The sequence below is a fragment of the Embiotoca jacksoni genome, unplaced genomic scaffold (assembly GCF_022577435.1).
Source record: "Embiotoca jacksoni isolate LCO1_2020_lvr unplaced genomic scaffold, fEmbJac1.0.p SCAF_10, whole genome shotgun sequence".
Lineage (NCBI taxonomy): Eukaryota > Metazoa > Chordata > Actinopteri > Embiotocidae > Embiotoca > Embiotoca jacksoni.
In genome coordinates, this window is record NW_027185230.1 from 7,665,451 (window position 1) to 7,687,675 (window position 22,225).

The 22,225-nt window shown below is 39.0% G+C and overlaps 3 protein-coding genes across 3 annotated transcripts; 1 reads left to right on the top strand and 2 right to left on the bottom strand.

The window, feature by feature from the left end:
* Window positions 1-343: 343 nt before the first annotated feature.
* Window positions 344-3,908, bottom strand: clic3 (chloride intracellular channel 3). The gene is made up of 7 exons (XM_069159525.1): window positions 3,750-3,908; window positions 3,499-3,582; window positions 2,560-2,669; window positions 1,671-1,796; window positions 1,394-1,500; window positions 1,139-1,314; window positions 344-1,049 (listed from the first exon to the last, which is right to left on the bottom strand). Exons 2-7 carry the CDS (start codon window positions 3,532-3,534, stop codon window positions 885-887), a joined length of 720 nt encoding a protein of 239 aa, XP_069015626.1. The 5' UTR covers window positions 3,535-3,582; window positions 3,750-3,908; the 3' UTR covers window positions 344-884.
* Window positions 3,909-10,232: 6,324 nt separating this feature from the next.
* fut7 (fucosyltransferase 7 (alpha (1,3) fucosyltransferase)) lies at window positions 10,233-14,397 on the top strand. Its single transcript, XM_069159538.1, has 2 exons — window positions 10,233-10,272; window positions 12,276-14,397. Exons 1-2 carry the CDS (start codon window positions 10,270-10,272, stop codon window positions 13,365-13,367), a joined length of 1,095 nt encoding a protein of 364 aa, XP_069015639.1. The 5' UTR covers window positions 10,233-10,269; the 3' UTR covers window positions 13,368-14,397.
* Window positions 14,398-14,686: 289 nt separating this feature from the next.
* pou5f3 (POU domain, class 5, transcription factor 3) lies at window positions 14,687-18,001 on the bottom strand. Its single transcript, XM_069159551.1, has 6 exons — window positions 17,264-18,001; window positions 16,972-17,083; window positions 16,416-16,546; window positions 15,946-16,110; window positions 15,697-15,863; window positions 14,687-15,600 (listed from the first exon to the last, which is right to left on the bottom strand). The coding sequence occupies exons 1-6, from the start codon at window positions 17,999-18,001 to the stop codon at window positions 15,510-15,512; spliced, it is 1,404 nt and encodes a 467-aa protein (XP_069015652.1). The 3' UTR covers window positions 14,687-15,509.
* Window positions 18,002-22,225: the final 4,224 nt, after the last annotated feature.

Genomic DNA, 22,225 nt, shown 5'->3' on the forward strand with positions numbered 1-22,225 from the left:
TCTAATTACTATTACTTGCTGATGGTTCTCGTGAATAATTAATAATTCCCTTTAATTCAGCTAAAATAGCTTGAGATGTTGGCAGTGAGTCACAGGCTTTGGAACTAAACTAATCCGAAATGAATCAAACAAATTGATGAAGATTGAAAAGGTGTCATGCTGAATTCTGCTGTCATCATTAAAGAGAGTTAATCATCACTGATGACAACTTTAAAGTGTTAATCAATGAGCCAAGAAGTTACAAAGTTCAAATTAAAGGCTACACGGTAAAACTAAAACTTGTTTTTTTTCCAGACATTTTCATATGTATAATTCACTCATATCATCACGAGCTCACACAATATTCATACAATCAACACCGTTTTTTTATTAAGTTAAATTCAATTTATATTGAAGTTAAATATTATTGATTCAATACTGAGATACAGCACATGCAAAAATGATGAAAAGGGGTGTTAACTACAGCCAAGACCATTCATCTGTTTACAGTGTTTTCTGAGCATGTAAAAGCTGGTTTAAATAATATGACTACACCTCAAAATGTGATTAATGAATTGCAACTAATATTATGCTTAGACACAATGCAGGCACACACAATGACACATAGTATACATGTTATGTGAGATTTAAAGTACTTTCTTGCACTTACATGGGCTGAATAAAAGATCCACATCACTACAATCAATAGTACATACAGTATGTACAAAACACTTTGCAAAACAAAACGTTTTATCGAAAACAAAATGCAATTGCAAACATTTTTATTATCCTAACTCCATTTTGACACAAATAAAATATTTCATGCAGTTTTCAGATATTTTATCACCTGTGTTTTCTGCATTACTCATTCTTTGTTTCCACTGCCTCATCACTCCGTCTCTGATCTATTTGTTCAGGTACTTGGCCAAAGATTGGTAGGCAAAGAGAATTTCTGAGTCATTTGGGCAGGTGTAGCGAAACTCGTCTTGTTTGTAGGCATTATCCAGGTAACGTGCCAGACCTTTCAGCTCTACAGGGATGGCAAAGTCACGGTACTCCTTACACACCACCTGAGGGAAAAGGAATTTGATAAATAGATATTTAAATCAGAGTTCGACTCATTACATCCGGTAGAAATAAGGTTCTGACTGCTTTTCACCTTGACAATGTTAAGTTTGGGAAGCAAGTTGCAGTCTGCCAAGGTGAGGGTGTCACCATCCAGGTAGAGGCGTGCTGACTCAGTGGCATCTGGGTTCTTGTCCAGCTCATGAGGGAGAGGCGTCTCTAGATACATGTTCAGCTTCACCAGAGTATACAGAAATTTCTTCTCCAGCACTGAAAGACAGGAATGTGTAACAGGTATTTGGCCATATGTAAAGCAGAAGTGACGGGCTAATTGTGAAATTTCACTTACTCTCATTTAATCCCGGATTGGGATTCTTAATATATCCTGAGAATTTCCGGAAAATGTCTTCTCCAGCACCGTTGGACTCTTTATATTGACAGCACAGTTTTGGATACCTTAAGATGGTCAAATACAAAAAATGTTGATGATGTAACAATGAATGAGATATGATGTGTTTCAACAACTGAAAAACATCTGATAGAAAATATCTTTAACAATCAGCCTGTGGTTTCTAATATCTCTCCGTTGGTATGAAAAAAGGATAGAAAAACAGCACTCCACTTACTGTGGTGGAGCTAAGTGCTCCTCCAGGAACTCCTCAATCTTGTTAGTGTCTGTTTTGACTTCATTGTTGAAGATGAGGAAGGGAGGCTGAGAGCCTGGAGCTAAAGCCTTTAGCACATCTGGTGCCCTGTAACAGAACAACAATCAGGAAACATGGGTTCTCATACTAAAGTTATTCAAATAGTTAAAATCACGAGATGCTTTAATTATTTCTCCAGAATCAGATAAACTTTATTAGCCAAATAGGTTTAAGCACCTTTCTTAAGCCTGCAACAACAAAGTATTTTTGGCCACTTGGGGGCAGTGTGAACAAGGATATATATTATTACAATCTTTTAAATTGAAATGAGCTCTCTTCAACGTTGTTATGCATTTGCTGTGGTTGGTTTGAGCCCGTTTGTGTTCATTTTGGCCACTTATGAACCAATTACATCTCTTTGAGGTCAGTTTGCATATCTTTCTGGTCGTTCAGTGGCTTTTTTTGCATCTTGTCGTGGAACTTTCATTGCTGTGTCTTTCTGGTTGTTTTTAGTTTACTTGTGTCCAGTAGCAATTTGTATGGGTCAGTAATCCATCCATGATTGCCAGCTGTTTCATTGTCGTTTAAAGCATTTGATATCCACATTTGATAGACATTTTGATTATAGCTGCTTTTAAATATATAAATTTTCTCTCAAAGTCATAGTCTAAGATATTTAAATTATGTTAACTGCAAACTACACATTGCATAGAATGAGTACTAGTGTAGATGTGTTTGCCTGTCTATAGTGTTATTGTAGCATTGATGGATGGATGGATGGATGGATGGATGGATGGAATGAATATCGAGGTGCGGTAAATGTAATTCTCAAAGAAAAGACCTTTGCAGAAAGAATAAAAGGCTCTATCACCTCTTCATGTCCACAGTGGTGAGGGTGAAGTTGACTCCTTTTAACCAAAGAATCATGAAGAGCCTCTGACAGAAAGGACAGTTCCCCACACTTTCAGCATCAACACTGGCCTGACAGACAAAGACAAAACATTATTAAGTGTTTTCAATCATCACGGATGAAAACTATGCAATCTAAAATCTAACATTTTTGAAATTGTACAGCAGCATCCGTGTTGCAATGTGTTTGACCAAACAGTGAATTCCCACATAGTTATTCTTGTCGAGCCTGCTCTGCTCTGACACTTTAAGCAAGCTGCTCAGGAATGCCAAACGAAAGGCTGAGGCTGCTTTACACCCAGATTAAACAATCTATTATCTAAATGCTGTTTGGTATCTCTGCTATATTATACTGTATGAGGAGTTTTGAAAGCGCAGGACACAGGTTTCTTAAAAGAAGAGGTTTCTTTTTTCAGTTTCACCACACGTTTTCACACGGATTCTGTCTACATAACAAGAGATAAAGTGAAATGGATCATTCTTTTACAACAATTCAATACAAATTACACATTATAAGCATCTCAGTTCTCAACTGCACATATAATATTACAATAAAATACAGTGAACTACCTTAGTTTTACAAGCATTTAGGCACAAACATGTTGCAACAAACATAAGTACAAAACCGACAACTAAAGATAAGGAGATGATGAAGTAGGTAAGAATACTAAATCAGACACAGTGACACCTGGAAATTGGCTTTTTTTTTCTTTCTGTCAACTGTTCTGAGATTTAGCCCCGTAGTAAAGCTGCTTCTTTAAAATAAATACTACTGGTTTAGTTATGTATTACTTAAAATAACTAAAGGCTTACTGAACAATAGATAAATGAGATACATTGCTTTGTCCACACCTGTGGTTCTCAAGCAGGGTTTTTTTAAACATTACAATTGCTCTCTTACCTTAACGAAGAGTTCAATCTTCGGGGCCTCAGCCATCTTTCTTTCCCTTTCTCTGTCCTCCTCTCTGCTGGTTTGTTTCTGTCACTGTTGATGCAAAGACAAGGCAGAGCTGTGACTCTGAAGATGTAGTAATCTCTGTTTCATTCTTACACACACACACACACACACACACACACACACACACACACACACACACTGTCATGGTTTTGAAAAAACTGGTAGTAAGATGCATTATTGAAGGCCATACTCACACTGGAGATCACAGTCTGCGCTGAATGCAAGAACACTGCTTAATCGTCACTCCACCTGTATTATTTTATTTCAGTGTTTCGCCTATCCCTCTTCTCCTCTCTACGCCTGTTTCTGTTTTTTGTTCGTCTCACGCCACACCTCTCGAGCTTCACAGTCGCAGCCTACACTACACCCCCCTCTGGCCTTTCCAGTCAAACCGGCAAATCTGGATCTACCCTCTCAGCCTCTCTGCCTTCCAGCATATTCTCTGTGAGAAATCTGCAACTTTCAATGTGTCCACTTTGGTCTGTCTCTGTCTCTCTGTCTGGTTTGCTCTCTTTTTCTCTACCAAAATAAGTAATAAAGTAGAGAGTATAAATAAAATGAGGATGGACTGTCTTTTCTGTGGTTTAAAGTATGTTTTTGAGGCAAAACCTGAAATATCTAGGTAACTAAAATGCTTCCAAAATTGACAAAATACTGTGCAATGATCCAGTAGAAATACAAAACAAAAGCATTGCATATTCTACTTTTGTCAATCAATTTTAAACAATCAACGTTGTAAGGTATGTGCACCATGAATAACATATAAACAGATAAACTAGCATTTTGTTAAGTTAATTTCCTTCAAGTACATTGTCTAATCACTTTTTATACTATTTGGTCATCCAAATGGGGAGCCAAGATTTGCTCCCCAGTCTTGTGAGCATTTGGTGTCCTTAAATCATCTCAAAGATGGATTAGGTAGAAGTCATCGCTCCATGACAGCCAGTGAAAATCCTTGTTTGATGTAGTGTTAAGTTGTTGTTTTTGTTTTTTAAATGGGGATGAAAAATAGCTGCAGAACAAAATTTTAATAGATTTTACAATAGATTTTTGGCCTCACAGTCATTTTTCTTATAATTTCAGAACGGTCATGAGAATCGGGGAAATTGTCACACTGAGGGCATTTTTTGACACTTTTATCTCACCTGAAATATAAACCTTCACCTCTTTCTCTTATTTATCTCTGTCTCTTTCAATAGTGTTTTTGTTTTGGTGTCTCCTGCTCGTACCCCGTCTTGCTCTCCATTTGGTGTGTTTATACTGCATTTATCTCACAGCAAACCTTTAGTTGTTGATCAGCATTCATGAGTGTTAGAAAGTGCTCTCATACAGCAGGTACTTACTGAAGACACTGAGATTCTTGTGATCGGAGACAGGAGGAAGAGACGCCCCAAGCAAGTTGACATAAACAGAAACGAGGCTGTGAGCCAAGACGAGTGAGATAAAGATACCAAACCACATAGAAGCAGATTAGAAGAGACACAGGTTCAGCCCCACAGAACAGTGTTATTCTGTGGACAAGGAAGCCCTGAAGAGGAAATCATGAGGGTGTGATCTATCTTTGTCAATCATCTATGACATTGTGCTCTGGATTCCATAAGCTGGAGTCATAGATTTGAACCAAATTCATAAAATCATGTTACTGTTTTGTATAGCCAATCAATCAATCAAACTTTTGATGTATGCCTTGTGCTATGTTTATAAAGTCAGACATCAAATGCACCTCCCAGTGCCAACCATAATAAAGTGGAAGTAAGAGAAACTAAAAGGGAAGTAAATTAAAAGAAGTTTAAACACACACTGTTAAAAAAAAAAAAAAAAAAAAAAAAAAAAAAAAAAAAAAAAAAAGCCAGGCTTATAAGGTGTGTTTTCAGTTGTCTTTTAAAGGTACCACACTCCCTCTACCCTTCAGGTCCTCCGGCAGACCTTTCCACAAGCAGCCATGGGTTTTGCACTGGGCCTTATAGGAACAACTAAGAGACAACTAGCAGAGGACCTAAGGAATCTAGTGGATACATATCTTAAAAAAAATCTATTCTAAAACGAACTGGTACAGTGTCCAGTGCAGCAACTTTAAACAGGTGTAATGTTTGCTTCTAGTCCTAGTCAGCACGAGTAACTGAATTTTGTAATTTTTTTTTTTTTTTTTTGAGGTTTAAGTTGCTCTTTGCCTCTTTTTTTTTTTTTTTTTTTTTTTTTTTTTAGTAGACCAGAGTGGAAGGAACTACAATAGTCCAGCCTACTATGATCAAAGTTTGCACTAGTCTATCACTGAAAATATTTTTCAAGTGATAAAAGGCAGATCTGATTGAGCTAAAGGAAGTTCTGAGCCATTCAATCATTAATGCCTGAAATGCACCTGTAGAGGGCATCAATGGGGCTTTTGCCTTTAGGATACACAGCAATATGTAGTTTCAGATCTCAGTTGCTCTCTTCTCTCTTTATGAACTTAAATAATTCTAGTAATTGCGGAAAGGAAATAAGAAAATTTGCCTTTTTTTTTTGTTGGTAAATATAAATAATTTGGTGAAAATATTCTACTCACATCCTGAATAACCCCTCAGTTTGTTGTCTTTACCTTACATCACTTTTGCTGGAACCAGCTGCTCAACAATATGTATTCATGCATATTGGTGGAGTGGGTTTTCTCAATAAGTGTGGCACTTCTCTTTGTTTGAGCAACTTCAAGTAGCATCAGATTCACTAAACAAGATTTACATGGAAATGGTAGGTAAATACACTGCGCGAACGACTATGCAAAACAAAGACAACAAATACATAGCATGCGATGGAAAAGGAATTTTCAACCCCAAAAAAGAGGTACCAAAATATACCAAATTAGTTTAGCTCCAGTAGTTCCCAGTCTTTTTAGCTTCCGGCCCTGTAAAATACATGCAGTAGTCCTAGTTGCTTCATTTGAATTTATTTTAGAGGCATTGAGTGGGAAACTTTTCAGTGTTGGATGGTAAAATACCAAAGATTAGAGAAAACTTTGCAGCAGAATGTAGATTTTTTTTTAAATTTTTTTTTTTATCATTTCCAATCATGTTAATCCACTCCAACTCCAATCATGTTAATCCACTCCAATCATGTTAATCCACTCCAAGTTAAAAACCGCTGGAATAAACTGTAGCCTTACTAAAACATTTTAAACCACTCAAGTGAGCTATATGGAGGACCCAAATACAGACACTAAGGCATGCAGATTCAAACAGATAAGCTCACACAGTCTTGTGTGGGAAAGCAGCAGATAAAAAGGTGAAGTGTTGTAGATGGGCAGATCAAAGTAGGCAGTGGGTGAATAACACGGGTACAAGAAGCATGAACAAGAGAGAGGGAGACGATTGCCTTCAGGGCTTTCTTTCTGTTTCATCTTTCTCTACCCCTAACCTTTTCTGACAGGTGACAGGACCCAGAGGAAGTGAGAAGGTACCTGAAGACAGAGACAGTCCTTCACAAGTAGTCTTATGCTTTGAGAGCTTAATGGCGGGAGAGTTTCTTTAATGTTTTTCAGATTTATAAATAAGATAATAGCATAAGATTGAACTCCACAGAAATTTCTGTGCCCACGGTGCTCAGTATATTTGCTTGGTATAACCATGCTGTATTTATTCAGTGAAATAGATTCAAATTTAAATAACAATAGACCAAAAAATGTGGTACAAAGTACAAACGATATCTTATTATGTTCAGATGTGTCTGGGGTGATCTTTAAATAACCCAGGGATGATGGCTGTGTTTTTGACAGATAAGTTATTAAATGATGTAAAGACCATAAACCTGAATTAGCCTGGTGCTGCTGGGGGCTCAGAGCACTACCAAGTTTTACCCACCTAATATCTAGACGCACCAATAACACATTAAAAACATAAGTTCAGTACATAAACCCTTCATTGTCCAGAAACTATGATGACATGGCTCCATGGCTCAGCCATATCATCATCACATGCACAGTTGCTCACTCTTTTCCTGCTCCAAAGACACTTTTTTAGCAGCCAGGTGACAACTAGGTTCACACTGCATTTATGTAACACACACAATTCATATTACAAATACATATTGAAATGTGAAGAAGTGCATTGAAGACAGATTATGCAATTTGCAAAAAACAATAGGAAAAACAGTACCTCAATATGGCAAGACAGAGTCATTTATGACCTGGAGTATAACCCTCTATCTTATTCTTTATCTATTTTTAATTAACCACTTTTTACTGCCAAAACATATGCTTATAAATTTCATATTTCACTGGCACAAACAAGGCTCAAGGAAAACAGCACTAGGCACATGTATGTGAATAATAATCTTAACAGAATCCAACTTTTTGTCGTGTTTTCATTTGTTTTTTTCATTTATTGATGACACGAATAGCTTTTTCTTGCTCAAACTAGTTTGAAACAATGCCTGAAACATATGACTATGATTTGTTTTCTGTCGACAAAACTTAACACAATCAACAACGGAAACTAATCAGAGGAATTGTACATTGAGCACTCAATCATTACAAAAATAATCATGATGCCATTTCCTATTCAGTACAATGCAGTACTCATATATATATATATTTATTATTTTATAAATATATATTTATTATTTTATTTTCGTAAACATTAATTTCACCACCCATTTCCTCCTATCAAGGCTTACAGGGCTATCAAAACTTACATTACTTCCTCGTTCCCCGTCACTGCACACATCCAGTATGTGTGTTGCAAAAAAAACATAAAGAAGCAGAAATTTAAACAATACAGACTCACAGAGAAGGTGGGAGCATGTAACATGATGAGGAGTTCATACTGAACCCCTCAAGAGAGAGCCACATCTCAACTTCCTCAAAAGGGTTTGCGTTTTTGGTTTACAAACACTTAAAGCTCAGCATCATGTTCCTGCCAGAAGCTACCAACAATGGTAACGATAAATGGTGACTGAGGACAGACCACTCATCTTCTAATCAGGTTAGTGGGGAAAGTTTGGAGTTAGCATGCTTTTTATTCTGGTCAATTTTGTCTACCTTCTGAAATAACTTGTTGTCACATATTCTTTTTTATCATTGAAAGGAAATTAGTGGGATCTTTACACTTTTTAACAACCAGTGACGAGAACAGCATCGCTGCCAACATAAATCTTTCACTACATCCTGTTCAGCTTTGCCTCTTGAACTTTCGAAACTTACTTATAAAACAGATGAATGTTTTTGAGAAGTTATTGATATCTGGATGCCCTTGTGTTTTAATCTCACATATTTTCAGTTAAATCTTTTGTTTCTGATCTTCTACAATGACAGTGTGTGTACCTTTCATTGTCTGTGCACCAATGCGTTCTAGACATAACTCCTTCTCATTGAGTAATCCAGTATCCAACTCAGGTTTTTTTTAAACAAAGAAAGACAGGTACAACTAGTGATGCCTTTTTTTTTTACGCTTTGTAGTTATTGATAAGGTTTGAACTGTGGTGCTTGTGTTTTGTTTAGCAGCCTGGTTTGGATTATTTTATGTTGCAGGCTTCCCATTACACTCTGATAATGTAAGGCATAACAGTAGTCCGTTCAAAGTACTTGCAAATGATGCCAATGGGATAAGGGTAATATACAGCCTGATGAAGGAGCTGTTTAGCTTACTGCAGCATTATAATGTGCAATTTAGAGAAAACTTGAATAAATTGGCTGAATTATGTTAGCAAATAATCTGCATGCAACAGGAGCTAGATCATTTGAAAGGGGGGGGGGGGAAAGGGAAGTGAGGCAGAATTTACATCCTGACAGTTTGTTTCTTATGGTCTATAATATAATACCATACAGGCTGTGTACAGTGTATTTTTAAGACAGAAAAGTCCACATTCACAAATACAAACAACATCATGTTTACTGTAGTAGCTAATAGCAAAATGAATTTTGCCTGCACATCCTAATGTAATAATATTCTTGGCTAATACAAGACTAAAAGCCCTGCAAATGTTGTGCAGTTTCTACAGATTGACATAAAATATAGAAATCATAAATAATTGTCTGTTTTGATGTTTTTTTGTGTTTGCTTTTAAAATGTGTGCACACTTTTCCCTTTAAAGCAAACACACATTTAGTTTACATTTAGTTTTGTAGTGATCTTACTCTCTCTGTCCTGTGTGAGTAGTTCCTTACTTACTCTCCCACTCAATGATGCATTTTTTTCCTTCCCTGATGCAGAGTGGAATTCTAAAGCTGTTGCATAATTCTGTTTTCTGTTAAATTTCTTGATTTCACTTTCCACAATGTAACTTCCTAAAAATAAACTATGTACAGAAGTCAAAGTAAAAAAAATAAATAAAAAAGAATAGGAAACTATTAAAACCCAAAACTTTTTTTCTAAATTGTCTTGATATCTGGTGACATATGTTGATGTATATCTATAAAATCTGTATTTAATATTCAACAAAATGTTTTGCGTTGCATTTGTCTCTCCTTAGACATTACAGGAGCAATTAACCAAATAACAGCAGCCAGAGGACAAATATCCTAAAATGTTAATGTGTGAATGGTGACTACAATGCATTTCTTTACTGATTTTGAAGTCATTTCTAAGCTTAAAGTATATTTTCAAGCTTTGGCATGAATCACTTATTCCTTTCTCTTAATGTTCTCTTTATTTTGTCCATATAGGAAAAAAAGTAAGCTGACACAAGTTTCTCTTAAGAAGTGGTGAATCATACAGGGAGCTTCAAACTGAGTTGGACTGCCTGATGGTGAGCTCTAAATACAATCATTATTATCCCAGAAATTTTGGATGATGACTGAGGGCAACAAAAACAATTCTTTAAATTTTGTAATCATATTTATATAGATATGTCATGTGTATCAATTGTGCTTGTAGCAGTTTATTTCCAAGTGCTTCTCTCTGCAGTTTAGTAAGAGCTGTATGTCATTTATAGGCAGATCGTATTTCCTACCTCAACGCCCCCAAAAATAAGTATAACTGTCATTACAGCTACACAGTCAGAATCTCCTTTTGAGATGCCGTCTTTTTCCCGTTATGGAACATCAGTACAAGGTATCGCTCATGAGCTGCGTTGTTACTGATTGTGGGCCTTCAGTTTTAATCTTCAGTGGATTCCAAATTATGTGAAGATTTGCCTTAAAGAAAATTAAATGTCCTTAAATATATGTCTTTTTATTATTTGTTTGACCGGAGTGACTCTAATTCCAATTTTCCACCGTTGCCATCCCAAAGGTTACCAAAGCATGAATATTTGTTATTAGAGATATTTGAAGAGCCCTGTATAATTTTAACTGAATCCTTGCTCTGATACATACAGCGGGTGAAATAAGTATTGAACACGTCATCATTTTTCTCAGTAAATATATTTCCAAAGGTGCTATTGACATGAAATATTCACCAGATGTTGGTAACAACCCAAGTAATCCACACATACAAAGAAACCAAAACAAATAAGTTCATTTTTCAATTCATCCTTCCTTCAATTATGTGAAGTTTGCCAGTACCGTATGCTGAAAAGCAGCCCCACACCATGATGTTCCCACCTCCAAACTTCACTGTTGGTATGGTGTTTTTAGGGTGATGTGCAGTGCCATTTGTTCTCCAAACATGGTGTATTATGGCATCCAAAGAGTTCAATTTTGCTCTCATCTGACCAGACTATATTCTCCCAGTATTTCACAGGCTTGTCCAAATGTTGTGCAGCAAACTTTAAACGAGCTTCAACATGCTTTTTCTTCAGCAATGGAGTCTTGCGTGGTGAGCGTGCATACTGGCCGTGGCGGCCGAGTGCATTACTTATTGTTTTCTTTGAAACAATTGTACCTGCTAATTCCAGGTCTTTCTGAAGCTCTCCATAAGTGGTCCTTAGATCTTGGACAACTCTTCTGATAATTCTCTTCACTCCTCTGTCAGAAATCTTGCGAGGAGCACTTGGTCGTGGCCAGTTTATGGTGAAATGATGTAATTTCCTCTTTCCACTTCCAGATTATGGCCCCAACAATGCCCACTGGAACATTCAGAAGTTTAGAAATGCGTCTGTAACAGATGCCATCAGTATGTTTTGCAACAATAAGCTTGCGAAGGTCTTGAGCGAGCTAGTTGCTTTTACCCAACATGAGATGTTTCTTGTGACACCTTGATAATGAGACACCTTTTTTATAGGCCATCAGTTGGGACTGAACCAGCTGATATTAATTTACACTGACAAGGGGCCGGATTGCTTTCTAATTACAGATAGATTTCAGCTGTTGTCTTGGCTTTCCATGCCTTTTTGCACATCTCTTTCTTCATATGTTCAATACTTTTTCCTTGTGTCATATCACATTATTACACATAATGTAATTTCTGAACGTATTTGTTTTGGTTTCTTTGTATGTATGGATTACTTGGGTTGTTACCAACATCTGGTGAAAATTTCATGTCAATAGCACCTTTGGAAATATATTTACTGAGAAAAATGGTGACGTGTTTGATATTTATTTTACCAGCTGTATTATCTTTGTCCAATACTATCTTTCATCAAGTGGACAGGTTGATGACAGAACCATTGGCAATTCACAGGACTGTACTGTGGTAAAATTAATCTTAATAGATAATGTTCAAAGTGCAGAATACCATTAGATCCTACACCTTTCAGATTGGGATTTGCTTTCTGACAAAGAATACTGGTGCTACTTCAATGCAATTTCTTAAGACAAAAAATGAAGTCACAAAAACCTCATGACATACTTGATTCTTTTTTTATGACAGGGGTGTGAAGACACAAAAAAGATTGTATACCCTTCAATGAAGAGGCGCCTCCTCCTCCTCTTCCTTCTCTGTGTTTTACCACTATGCCTTCTCAATGGATGGCTGGGAAGATCCCAGGCTCTGACAACTGTAAATCCCTCCACCTTCAGGAACTGGAGCAGTAGTAGAAATGTGACCATCCTGCTGTGGTATTGGCCCTTTAACAGGCCATTCAGCCTCAGAGGTGATGTGTGCTGGGACCTCTATCGCATCCCTCGCTGTAAACTGGTCAACGAGCGCTCCATTTACCCCACAGCCGATGTGGTGGTGTTCCACAACATGGAGCTGGTACGTGGCCACCACAAGCTTCCCATCGACCTCCCGCGGCCACAGGGCCAGAGGTGGGCCTGGATGTCCCTGGAGGCCCAGGATCACAATGGAAACTTGCGTCAATTCGCAAATATCTTCAACATGACCATAACCTACAGGACAGACGCTGATATCACTGTCCCCTACGGCAAGCGGCTACCTAAAGAGCCTGGAGGACATCTGGTGGAAGACAACACTCTGAATAAAAGCTCTCTTGTGTGCTGGGTGGTCAGCAACTACAGGAGCCACTACAAAAGAAGCCAAGTATACAAAGAGCTCAGTGCCTCAGTTCCTGTCAAGGTTTACGGTCGTTGGACAAAGACACCGCTCCCCTCTAATGCCCTCTTACCTACAATCTCTCGCTGCTACTTTTATTTGGCTTTTGAGAACTCAGTCGCCAAAGATTATATCACAGAGAAGCTGTGGAGGAATGCTTACCAAGGCAGGGCTGTGCCTGTCGTCCTAGGACCGCCATTAAGAGATTACAAAGCTGTCGCTCCACCTAATTCTTTCATCCACATTGATGAGTTTGCATCAGTGAAAAAATTAGGAATGTATCTACAGCAGCTCGCAGAGGACAAGGAACGCTACGCTGAATATTTTACCTGGAAGCAACAGTGGAAAGTAAAACTGTACACAGACTGGAGGGAAAGACTGTGTGAGGTCTGCTCACAGTTCAACACTTTACCTAAGCAGAAAGTTTACTCAGACCTACAGGCCTGGGTTAACATTAGTACTACTTGAGTGTACGTTTTTGGTTGACAGTTTCATTGACAAGTTGCAGACTTTGCTGCATTTTGCAGACATCATGACTTTATACTCTGCATTTTGTCTAATTTATGTGCCTCGTCATTGTAGGCTTTGTCAAGCTTTATTCACGTTATTACCGTGCGAATAAGTATATCTGTAAATTCATATAAATAATAGTGGTACAGGATGAATGGTAAAGCAAATTTTACTGTTAAAAATCTGAGGTATCACACCTCACCTGTATATGCACACAACCAACACCACTAACATACTCTAAACATTTCTTATTAAGAACAATCAAATGATGAACTCGTGCCGATATCCCTTGCACTTTATACCAGCACTTGACCTCTCTAACAAAAGAACTGTTTTATTAAGTATTTTGGGAAGTATGCATTCTTGCTGAGTTGTATGCAGATTGACACCACTGTCATGTCTGCTCGATAAACCAACATCAAGCTAACTTAGCTCAGCACAAAGACTGAAAAGAGGAAGGTGCAATAGACTGATTTCGTCAGAAGCTATGAAATACATTTGTGTTTATTGGCTGTAACAGCTTAAGAATTACAGGCAGGCCAATTATTACTTTTGGACAGTCAGGGTAAGTAATTGACTTGTATTTTACTGAAGTATACAGTGGACACATTATGTCTATAGGCCTTTACAGCATCGTTGAAGAAGTGAAGACAAACCTGCATTTAGTTCCATGTTAATTGCTTCTCTTATGGATGTTGTATTCCTTGCAATTAAGAAGAGCATTATCATATAATCTAAATATATTGACCAATGAAAAATATAATCAGTTCTTTTCTTTTACCAGGTGAAAGCCCCCTACTTAAAATTGACTCCAGCTCTGTAGTAATATATTTGCAGACAAATGATGACTTGTCTAATAATTCACTGATATAGTTTTGGTGTTTGATTTAATTTTCACCTGCACTGTATTTGATTTTGAAGGTGTCAAAGATGTTCACATTGTTTGGTCCATTAAGTATTTAATCTTCTTTGCTTAGTAATAAATGAAAATTATGGTGTACTGCAAAAAGACTCTCGAGTGTCATTACTTGGAGCACTAAACCACTTGAGCTAAAAATGCTCAACTTCCCCAAAAACATGTAAAAGAGATTGTTTTCAGAAACTAGGTTGCGATTCAGTTTACTGACATTTATCATGTCAGTTCCCCAGTCCTGGCTTCTGCAGTTTAACCAAGTTTGGTTGCAACCTTGTGAAGTAGGCCGATTAATAAACTACAAATGCAAAACAACATATTTTGATGGGTTTTACTGGGGAAAAAGATCAAATCCAGTCAAATACATATACAAAAGTTAAGAACAAAAAAAAAATACAGTTTTACTTGATGCACACACATTAAAGGTTTGCAATGTTTCAAGTAGAAAAATCTGGTTGCCAAATTTTCAAAATAGTATATGGCTAAAGTCAACAATTATGATTGCACTCAATGAAAAAAGATCACAGTTACAAATATAACTGTGCAAAAAGAAGAAATTCAAATCAAATGAGGAAATACATCCTAAAATGGGCATTTTCTAGATCAGATAGTCTAGACAAACTGCTCTCTAAGTATATGGACACTGAAGTATTGCACAAATATTGACAACTTGTCAAAATTGAATACTGTTTAAGGAGGTATGCCTCACATTATTGTCATTGCCTTGATAACCCAGTTTCCCTACTCTGCACCACAGAAAAAAAAATAATCTACCCAGGAATTAGTATAAATGGAATGAATACCCTGACTCTTTAACCCTGTAAGCATTTATAACCCCATCTTCACTCTACATCTAAACCATATACCAACATATTTGTTCTAAACCTGCAATAGCCTATCGAATAACTTACTACGCACTATGGAAGAAAATAAAAAAAAACAAAGGCACATTCAGTTAAAAAAAAAATTCTTGGTTTTAGTTTGAAGTTGGCATTGATTTGCAGGCCATAGAATTTAATTTAGGCTCAATATCACAACTAGAACAAGAAACCACTTGGATCCATCTCACTCCTTAGATCCACCAATGTGGTTAGTTGATCTGGTTACTGGATTCAGAGCTTGTTTTGAGCTAGATTTAGTTTTGGACAGAGTTGGGAAGGCAATTGTGGTTCTGGGGCACCGCCAGTTTATCCAGTCAGGTGACTAACCAGTCCAGGGTGCAGGGCTTGTTTCATGACTTCAGGCCTGTGAAGTTGGGGCATGTAGAGGTGAGGAGGAGGAGGAGGAGGAGGAAGAGGAAGAGGAAGAGGAAGGGGAAGAGGATGAGGATGAGGATGAGGATGAGGATGAGGATGAGGATGAGGATGAGGAGGGCCTCCAGGGTAGTTGGAAGCTGGGTAGCCCTGACTCGGAATGGAGGAAGGGGTCATGTTAACTGGGGAAGGATTCTGCTCGTAGTACTGATTTTCACTCTCTTCATCGAGTGGCAAGGCCAGGCGCTTCCCTTTCTGTCTTCGGTTGCAAAACCAAACTCGTACAACCTGCCGAAAACAGCATTTGTTAATGAAAAACATAACCAACTTTTAAACTATTTAAAATGGAAAATTACTTCACCGGGCTTACATCTCTCTCCAGGCCCAGGTCATCTGAGATGTGCGTGATCTCCTGGGTGTTGGGCTTGGGGCCCTTGACAAAGTAGGCCTCCAGAGCAGAGCGCACTGTTCCCTCCAGACTGGTCCTCCGCTTCCTCTTTCTGGTGTCAACAAACACCCGCTCAATCTTGTACATCTGAAGTAACAGAAACATGTTATTTATTTATGGTCATACAAAACAGCTATGAGTAATAACATGTTATCCACTGAATTGATGTTGCCCCTCAAGTTAAGGTAAGGTATCTTGTGGTCACCGACCTGCTAAATTATTGCCACTAGGTGGCGCATTGTTATTTACTCATCACAAGAGCAGATGGCCATGGATTGGGTTTGCTCAGCGGGAAGTTCAGCTGGATCTGACAAGACCAACCCAATCCATTCAAACCTAGTCATCTGTTGTCTTGTAAACTAGTTGGCAGATGTCAAGAGTTGCAAACTTACATCCTGGGGATTTTCCGAGCTCTCCGCCTCATCCAACCATTTCTGCAGGAGGGGCTTCAACTTGCACATGTTCTTAAAGCTCAGCTGCAGGGCTTCAAAGCGGCAAATGGTTGTCTGGCTGAACATTTTCCCTGCATGATCACAAACAATGAATTGGCAATGAAATCAGGATCAGAAACAACAATGATACAGGCTTCTTCTAAGAGAGTTCGATTTAAGTCAGACAGTTGTAACATACCAAACCTACAACCACTTTTGATTTCTTTGTGCTGATCTGCACATTAAATTACAATTTAATTTTAAAAAAAAAAATAATAATAATAATAAAATAAAAAAATTTTTTAAAAACTCCACTGTCCATTTTATTGAGCAGCTCTGACAGATCAGGATGACACAGCTCTCAAAATCCAGACTCCACACTTCTCAGATTTGGATGTGATGGCATGGATTACACGAGATGAACAACTTGTATAAACTCGTAAATTACATTTTACCAACTCTGACCTTAGTGAAGAAAATATAACTCAGTACATCTCAATATTGAACCTAAACTCACCATACAGGTTCCCCAGTGCAAGGCCAACATCTGCTTGGGTGAAACCCAACGTGATGCGTTTGTGCTTCAGTTCCTTCGCAAACTTCTCCAGTTCGTCAGTGGAAATAGTCTCCTAAAAAAAAAAAAAACAGGAAAATTAAACAGACTGGAAACTTTGTAGAGGACTTTTAATAGCCCACTACATAGAATAGGTTTTCAGCATTGAAGAGTCTTTTGTTCTCAGAAATTGAGGAAAAAAATAAAATAAAACACTTTTGGTTAAAACTGGACATTATTGAACGACTCCTCTTACCTCCTCCGAGTCGCTGCACCCACCGCTTGAGGACCCACTGCTCAGTGTGGAAGAGGCCGGGTTCTGGTCTTGGGGATCGGTGGCAGCCGGTGTGAAAAACGAGTTCCCCTGAAGCCCGTTGTTTGGGGGTGACGGGGACGTAGATGGGGAAGATGCCGAGGATGTTGATTGAATTTGGTTGCTGCCACCAGGTGCTGCAATATGGGAGAGCCCAGGCCACAAGGACGGGGCCCAGACCTTAGAGTAGTAGACTCCGTGGGGCGTAGATGTGGAGGCTGTCGGGTACTGCTGAAGCTTTTGCTCCGTTGAGTAGTCAATATCGGCCTCCTTCTCAGTCTTTATTTCGGGCAGTTTGATTTGCTCCTGGGTCTCGGCGATGGGGGGACTCAGGTTTATTGGCTGGGTAGCTGCCATTACGCCGGGCACCTGGCCGGTGTGCTCGGATGCAGCAAAGGGATACCAATGCTTGTGTTGCCCAAAGTCTCCAACTTGCAGGTCGGATCCTCTGTAGTCATTAGCGACGGGCGAAAACGGGAAAAACGCTTGCGAGGCTGCTGCTGTGATACCACTGAAACCAGCTTTGTTGTAGAGGGCCGGGTCGTGCAAGATGCCGTGAGGAAGCTGGAAGGGCAAAGCGCTACCCAAACCCTCTTGACCCGAAATTTGGTTGCAAGGGTTGGCCCGGCTGAAGTCATAGGGCCGGGTTTGGTACTGCGGGCTCTGCGATCTCTCAGACATCTCTCCAAGGGCCTGAAAGCCAAAGTTTAAAACTTGGAACGACGTCTAAGCGCAAACAGAAAGGGATGTGGAAAAAATAAAATAAGACAGAACCCAAGACCAAAAAAAAAAAAAAAAAAAAAAAAAAGTCCTTTTGTGGTCAAATTGTGCAAAAATTCAGGCTTGAGCTGTTTTCTTGGCGCAATGTAACCATCAATAGCTCTACAGCCTATGTTACTCCATGAAGTCCTCTCTTTGGCACAACCACCTACTTCACTATCAAGCTCAAATGCTTCTGTCTGTCCCTGCTCCACAGGTTTTCCTAATCACAGCTGAGGGTGTGACAGTTTGTATCTCTTCGCCCATTGGCTGGCGCAAACAATTGAGCACAGCTGATTGTGAATTTGTAAATGACCTTGATTCTTCCCAAAGTAATGGGCGTGCTTTGCCGCAGACTATCCATACTTTCTGGGTTTGAAGGAAATTTAAGAGTAAGATGCAATGGAAAATAGATATTAATACTTCAGTTCGGAATCACTGTGAATACAATATTTACAATGCGAAATAAGCACAGACCAATGCAGCATAACTTGCTCACTGATGACATTAACTAAAATATGAGTTTATTTAGATTATTCTCCTATAATGAGATGTCTTTGATATTAAAATCCCTGCCACTGAGGCTTCAGTCTTACCTGAATGCGTCCCATTTCGAAAAATAACATTGTAAATCCATCCAACAAATTAACTTAATTAATCGGGCCCTATTTTATTAGAAAGAAACAAAAGCCAGGTTAATTTTATGGCTTTAAGGGTGTTTTGATGGCTCATAAATTAGGAAACACTTAGGCTTACATAAGAAGAAGAAAACTGTTTTATGGCAGCTTGAAATGCCCTGTCAGTGTAATATTTAGAAAGGATAAGACAGACCTGCATGCTGATGTTTTTACACCTATGTAAGTACAGATTAAGAAGTGGCTTTAAGCTTGTTGTGGAAAGCGTGTTTGTGGTGAAGTGGGGAGAAAATGTGAACCATGGACTGCCCATGGTGTTTTAATTTTTACTGCATTTTTTTATTTGTATTTTAAGCAGCTGAATATAATATCCTGTATTGTGTTAGAACTGTTAAATATTTATGTGTGGTGTAGGGGTAATTTATATCAAACAAAGCATACTTTTAAAAAAAAAATTGCCACTGTATATCGTGGCTACATTTTTAGTTTAACTTCAGAACTGATACGGAAAGAAAACGAGCTAAAGTATGAAACCATCAACAGCATTCAGGTGACCCTCTCCCATTCACCCTTAATCGGTGGCCATTCAGGGGCCTGGATGGCCGGAGCACCAGTGCAGATGCGGTCCCCCAGCGCGAATCGTTGGCCGCAGATTGCGGCAGGAAGACGCTCTGCGGGGAGGGAGAGGGGGGGTTGCCATTGTGCGAGCTGACCCCGGGGCACCCTGTGGCTTTCAGATCCCGAGTTGCGATGGTCGGCCATTAGCTCCTTTTTACATTGGAACAATAAGTCTCAACCCTTTGATTCCGCCCCACACCCAGCAACCCCTCCCCCCTCCCCCTCCCGGTGTCTCATCTGAAAGAAACACCAGGCAGAAGTTTCGCTCTCGTCTGCAGGTTCTACCTTGGCATCCAGCCTGATATGGCCTCAAGGTCCAAAACTAGTCTGATGATCAAGGTCTTATCAGGTGCACTAATCAAGTTGTGCTGTATGCTGTCTGGCATACATGGTATCTAGGTTGAAGTGAATGAGCGGCAGACTCCTTTTGTTGACTGTAACAAATCCTTAAATCTTTCCATTGTGGCCTCTCATAATTAAGTGATACCTTACTGGCTAACAGTCTGGTTAAATAATTACATACATTTTGCAGAGGATGCTTTAATAAAAGTATATAGTTTTGTCAGACCTCAAACTCATCTCATGGCCTTCATATTGGTCCATTTGTGAACTGCTGCTGTTAAAGGTAGACAGAATTTCTTCTTCTAAAGTAAAGGCTCATACTACAGGGGATGATAGATAGATAGATAGATAGATAGATAGATAGATAGATAGATAGATAGATAGATAGATAGATAGATAGATAGATAGATAGATAGATAGATAGATAGATAGATCGGTAGGTAGGTAGACAGACAGACAGACAGACAGACAGACAGACAGACAGATAGACAGATAGATAGATAGATAGATAGATAGATAGATAGATAGATAGATAGATAGATAGATAGATAGATAGATAGATAGATCAAACTCCAGCATTCCGAGCATTGTCCTGAGCCATGGACTTGGCAGAATAATTGTTATGCAAAAGACAAACAGCAAGAGGGAGATAGTAGACTTTAGGCAGGGCCTGAGAGAGAAAGGGATAACAGAGCACAGCACTCTCAGGGTGTCCAAAGGAAGGGGGGTTCAGTGGTGAATAGCTTGGTACAGTGAGGAGATGTGTGAGGGGAATTTTCAGGGATTTAGTTGACCCCCCTCTTCTTCCCCCCTTCCCCTTCCAGGTGTCTCAGATCTTGTCTTTAGTTCTCTTTAAGTGGCCTCTTCAGGACTCCTCAAGAGATATTCAGGTCCAAACAAAAGGGGAGAACGTTTGAGATAAGAGAAAGCCAGTCGATGCATAAGGTGTGAATGTGTTGCACACCAGTGGAAACAACACTACCTCTGACATGACCAGTATCACTAAAAGAAGTAGCTGGTTTTAGTTGTGTGTGTGTTTTTTTTATTATCCGATCTGTATTTCCTCTACTATCTAACACTGTAAGGTCTTGATTCCTGTTGTTCTGGGTTTTGTACCCTCATGGTTGAAATGCACTTATTGTAAGTTGCTTTGGATAAAAGCGTCAGCTAAATGAAATGTAATGTAAAAATGTAAGGTGTACATTCAAACAAAAACCTCACTGGGCATGGATGTGATGTGTTGCCCCTCACTGATTGACAATCGTCTGTTGCAAGAGATCTCACCCCTGAGCAGGTTGCCTGCCGTTATTTGTGGTTGTGGTTACCGTTATGACTGTGCTACAGATGCCTTCCCAGCAGAGGAAACAATGAGTGTAACTGTTTATGTGGCCACAAATGCCCCATTCAAAGTCTCATTCACAGTTTTTCATTTATACAAGCTGAAATTGTATCAGTTCTGAAGTTAAAAAATAATATAACTCTTTATTCTTTGCTTTTTTTTTCTTGACATATCATCTGTATATTTGCAGATGCATCTTTGCTCATGTCTATGAGGGAAAATGGCTCACTGATGTAGCTGCGCTTGACAGGTCTATAAGTGACTATGATAGTTTCAGTATGAGGTTCATGTGGTTACTGATAAGCACTTCTGAGAAAGATCAAATTTCTAAAGTAGTCATCTTTGTAATGTGATCTTTAAAAATGGCAGTTTGTAAGGAACATTGTGTATAATGACCTCTGCACAACATATAACTAACAGGTAATTTTATTGGCCGCTTTTAATGTTTTTCAAATAATAAAAAGATCATAATTGCACTGAAACTCTAAATTTAAGCTATTACTTTCAGCTTGTTACTGATCTGATAAAGCACCATAGCTGGATTCTTAAGTGTGCCCTCCTGTTGAGCAGCACAATCTTCTCCCACAAACAAGTCTGATGGCTTTTTGATTTTTTTTTTTCTTTTTTCCTAAAGGCCCTGCCTTTGACACCCACCTTCATGGACCCTCCACCCTCCCAGGTTTTCATCTGAGACCCTTTTCTGCTTTTCTTACTGTCCACCAGCACAAAGGGGCTTTAATGGCCTTTGGCATATAGCTCAGTGGGGATAGAAGCCAGACCCATCCCCTCCCCAACACACACACATGCACACACAAAAGACAACCCACATAGAGGTATATGCAAGCCCCCCCCTGCCCCCCCTCACACACAAAAGACAACCTGCATAGAGGTATATGCAAGACCCCCTCCTACACACACACAAAAGACAACCCACAGAGGTATATGCAAGCGCCCCCCCCCCCCCCCCACACACACACACACACTTTGTGAGTGTTTATATTTGTTTCCGAAAGGTAAAACAAGGTTAAACCTGTTTCCAAAAGGTAAAACAAGGTTAAACCTGTTTCCGAAAGGTAAAACAAGGTTAAACCGGATCACAAAAAAGCAGGCAGGCAGACAGTCAGCGGCAGCAACGAACATGACCCACAGTGACTCAAAAGGTGAATGTCTAATGGAAGAATTCTTCAGAAAGGAAATTATTACAACTCAGGG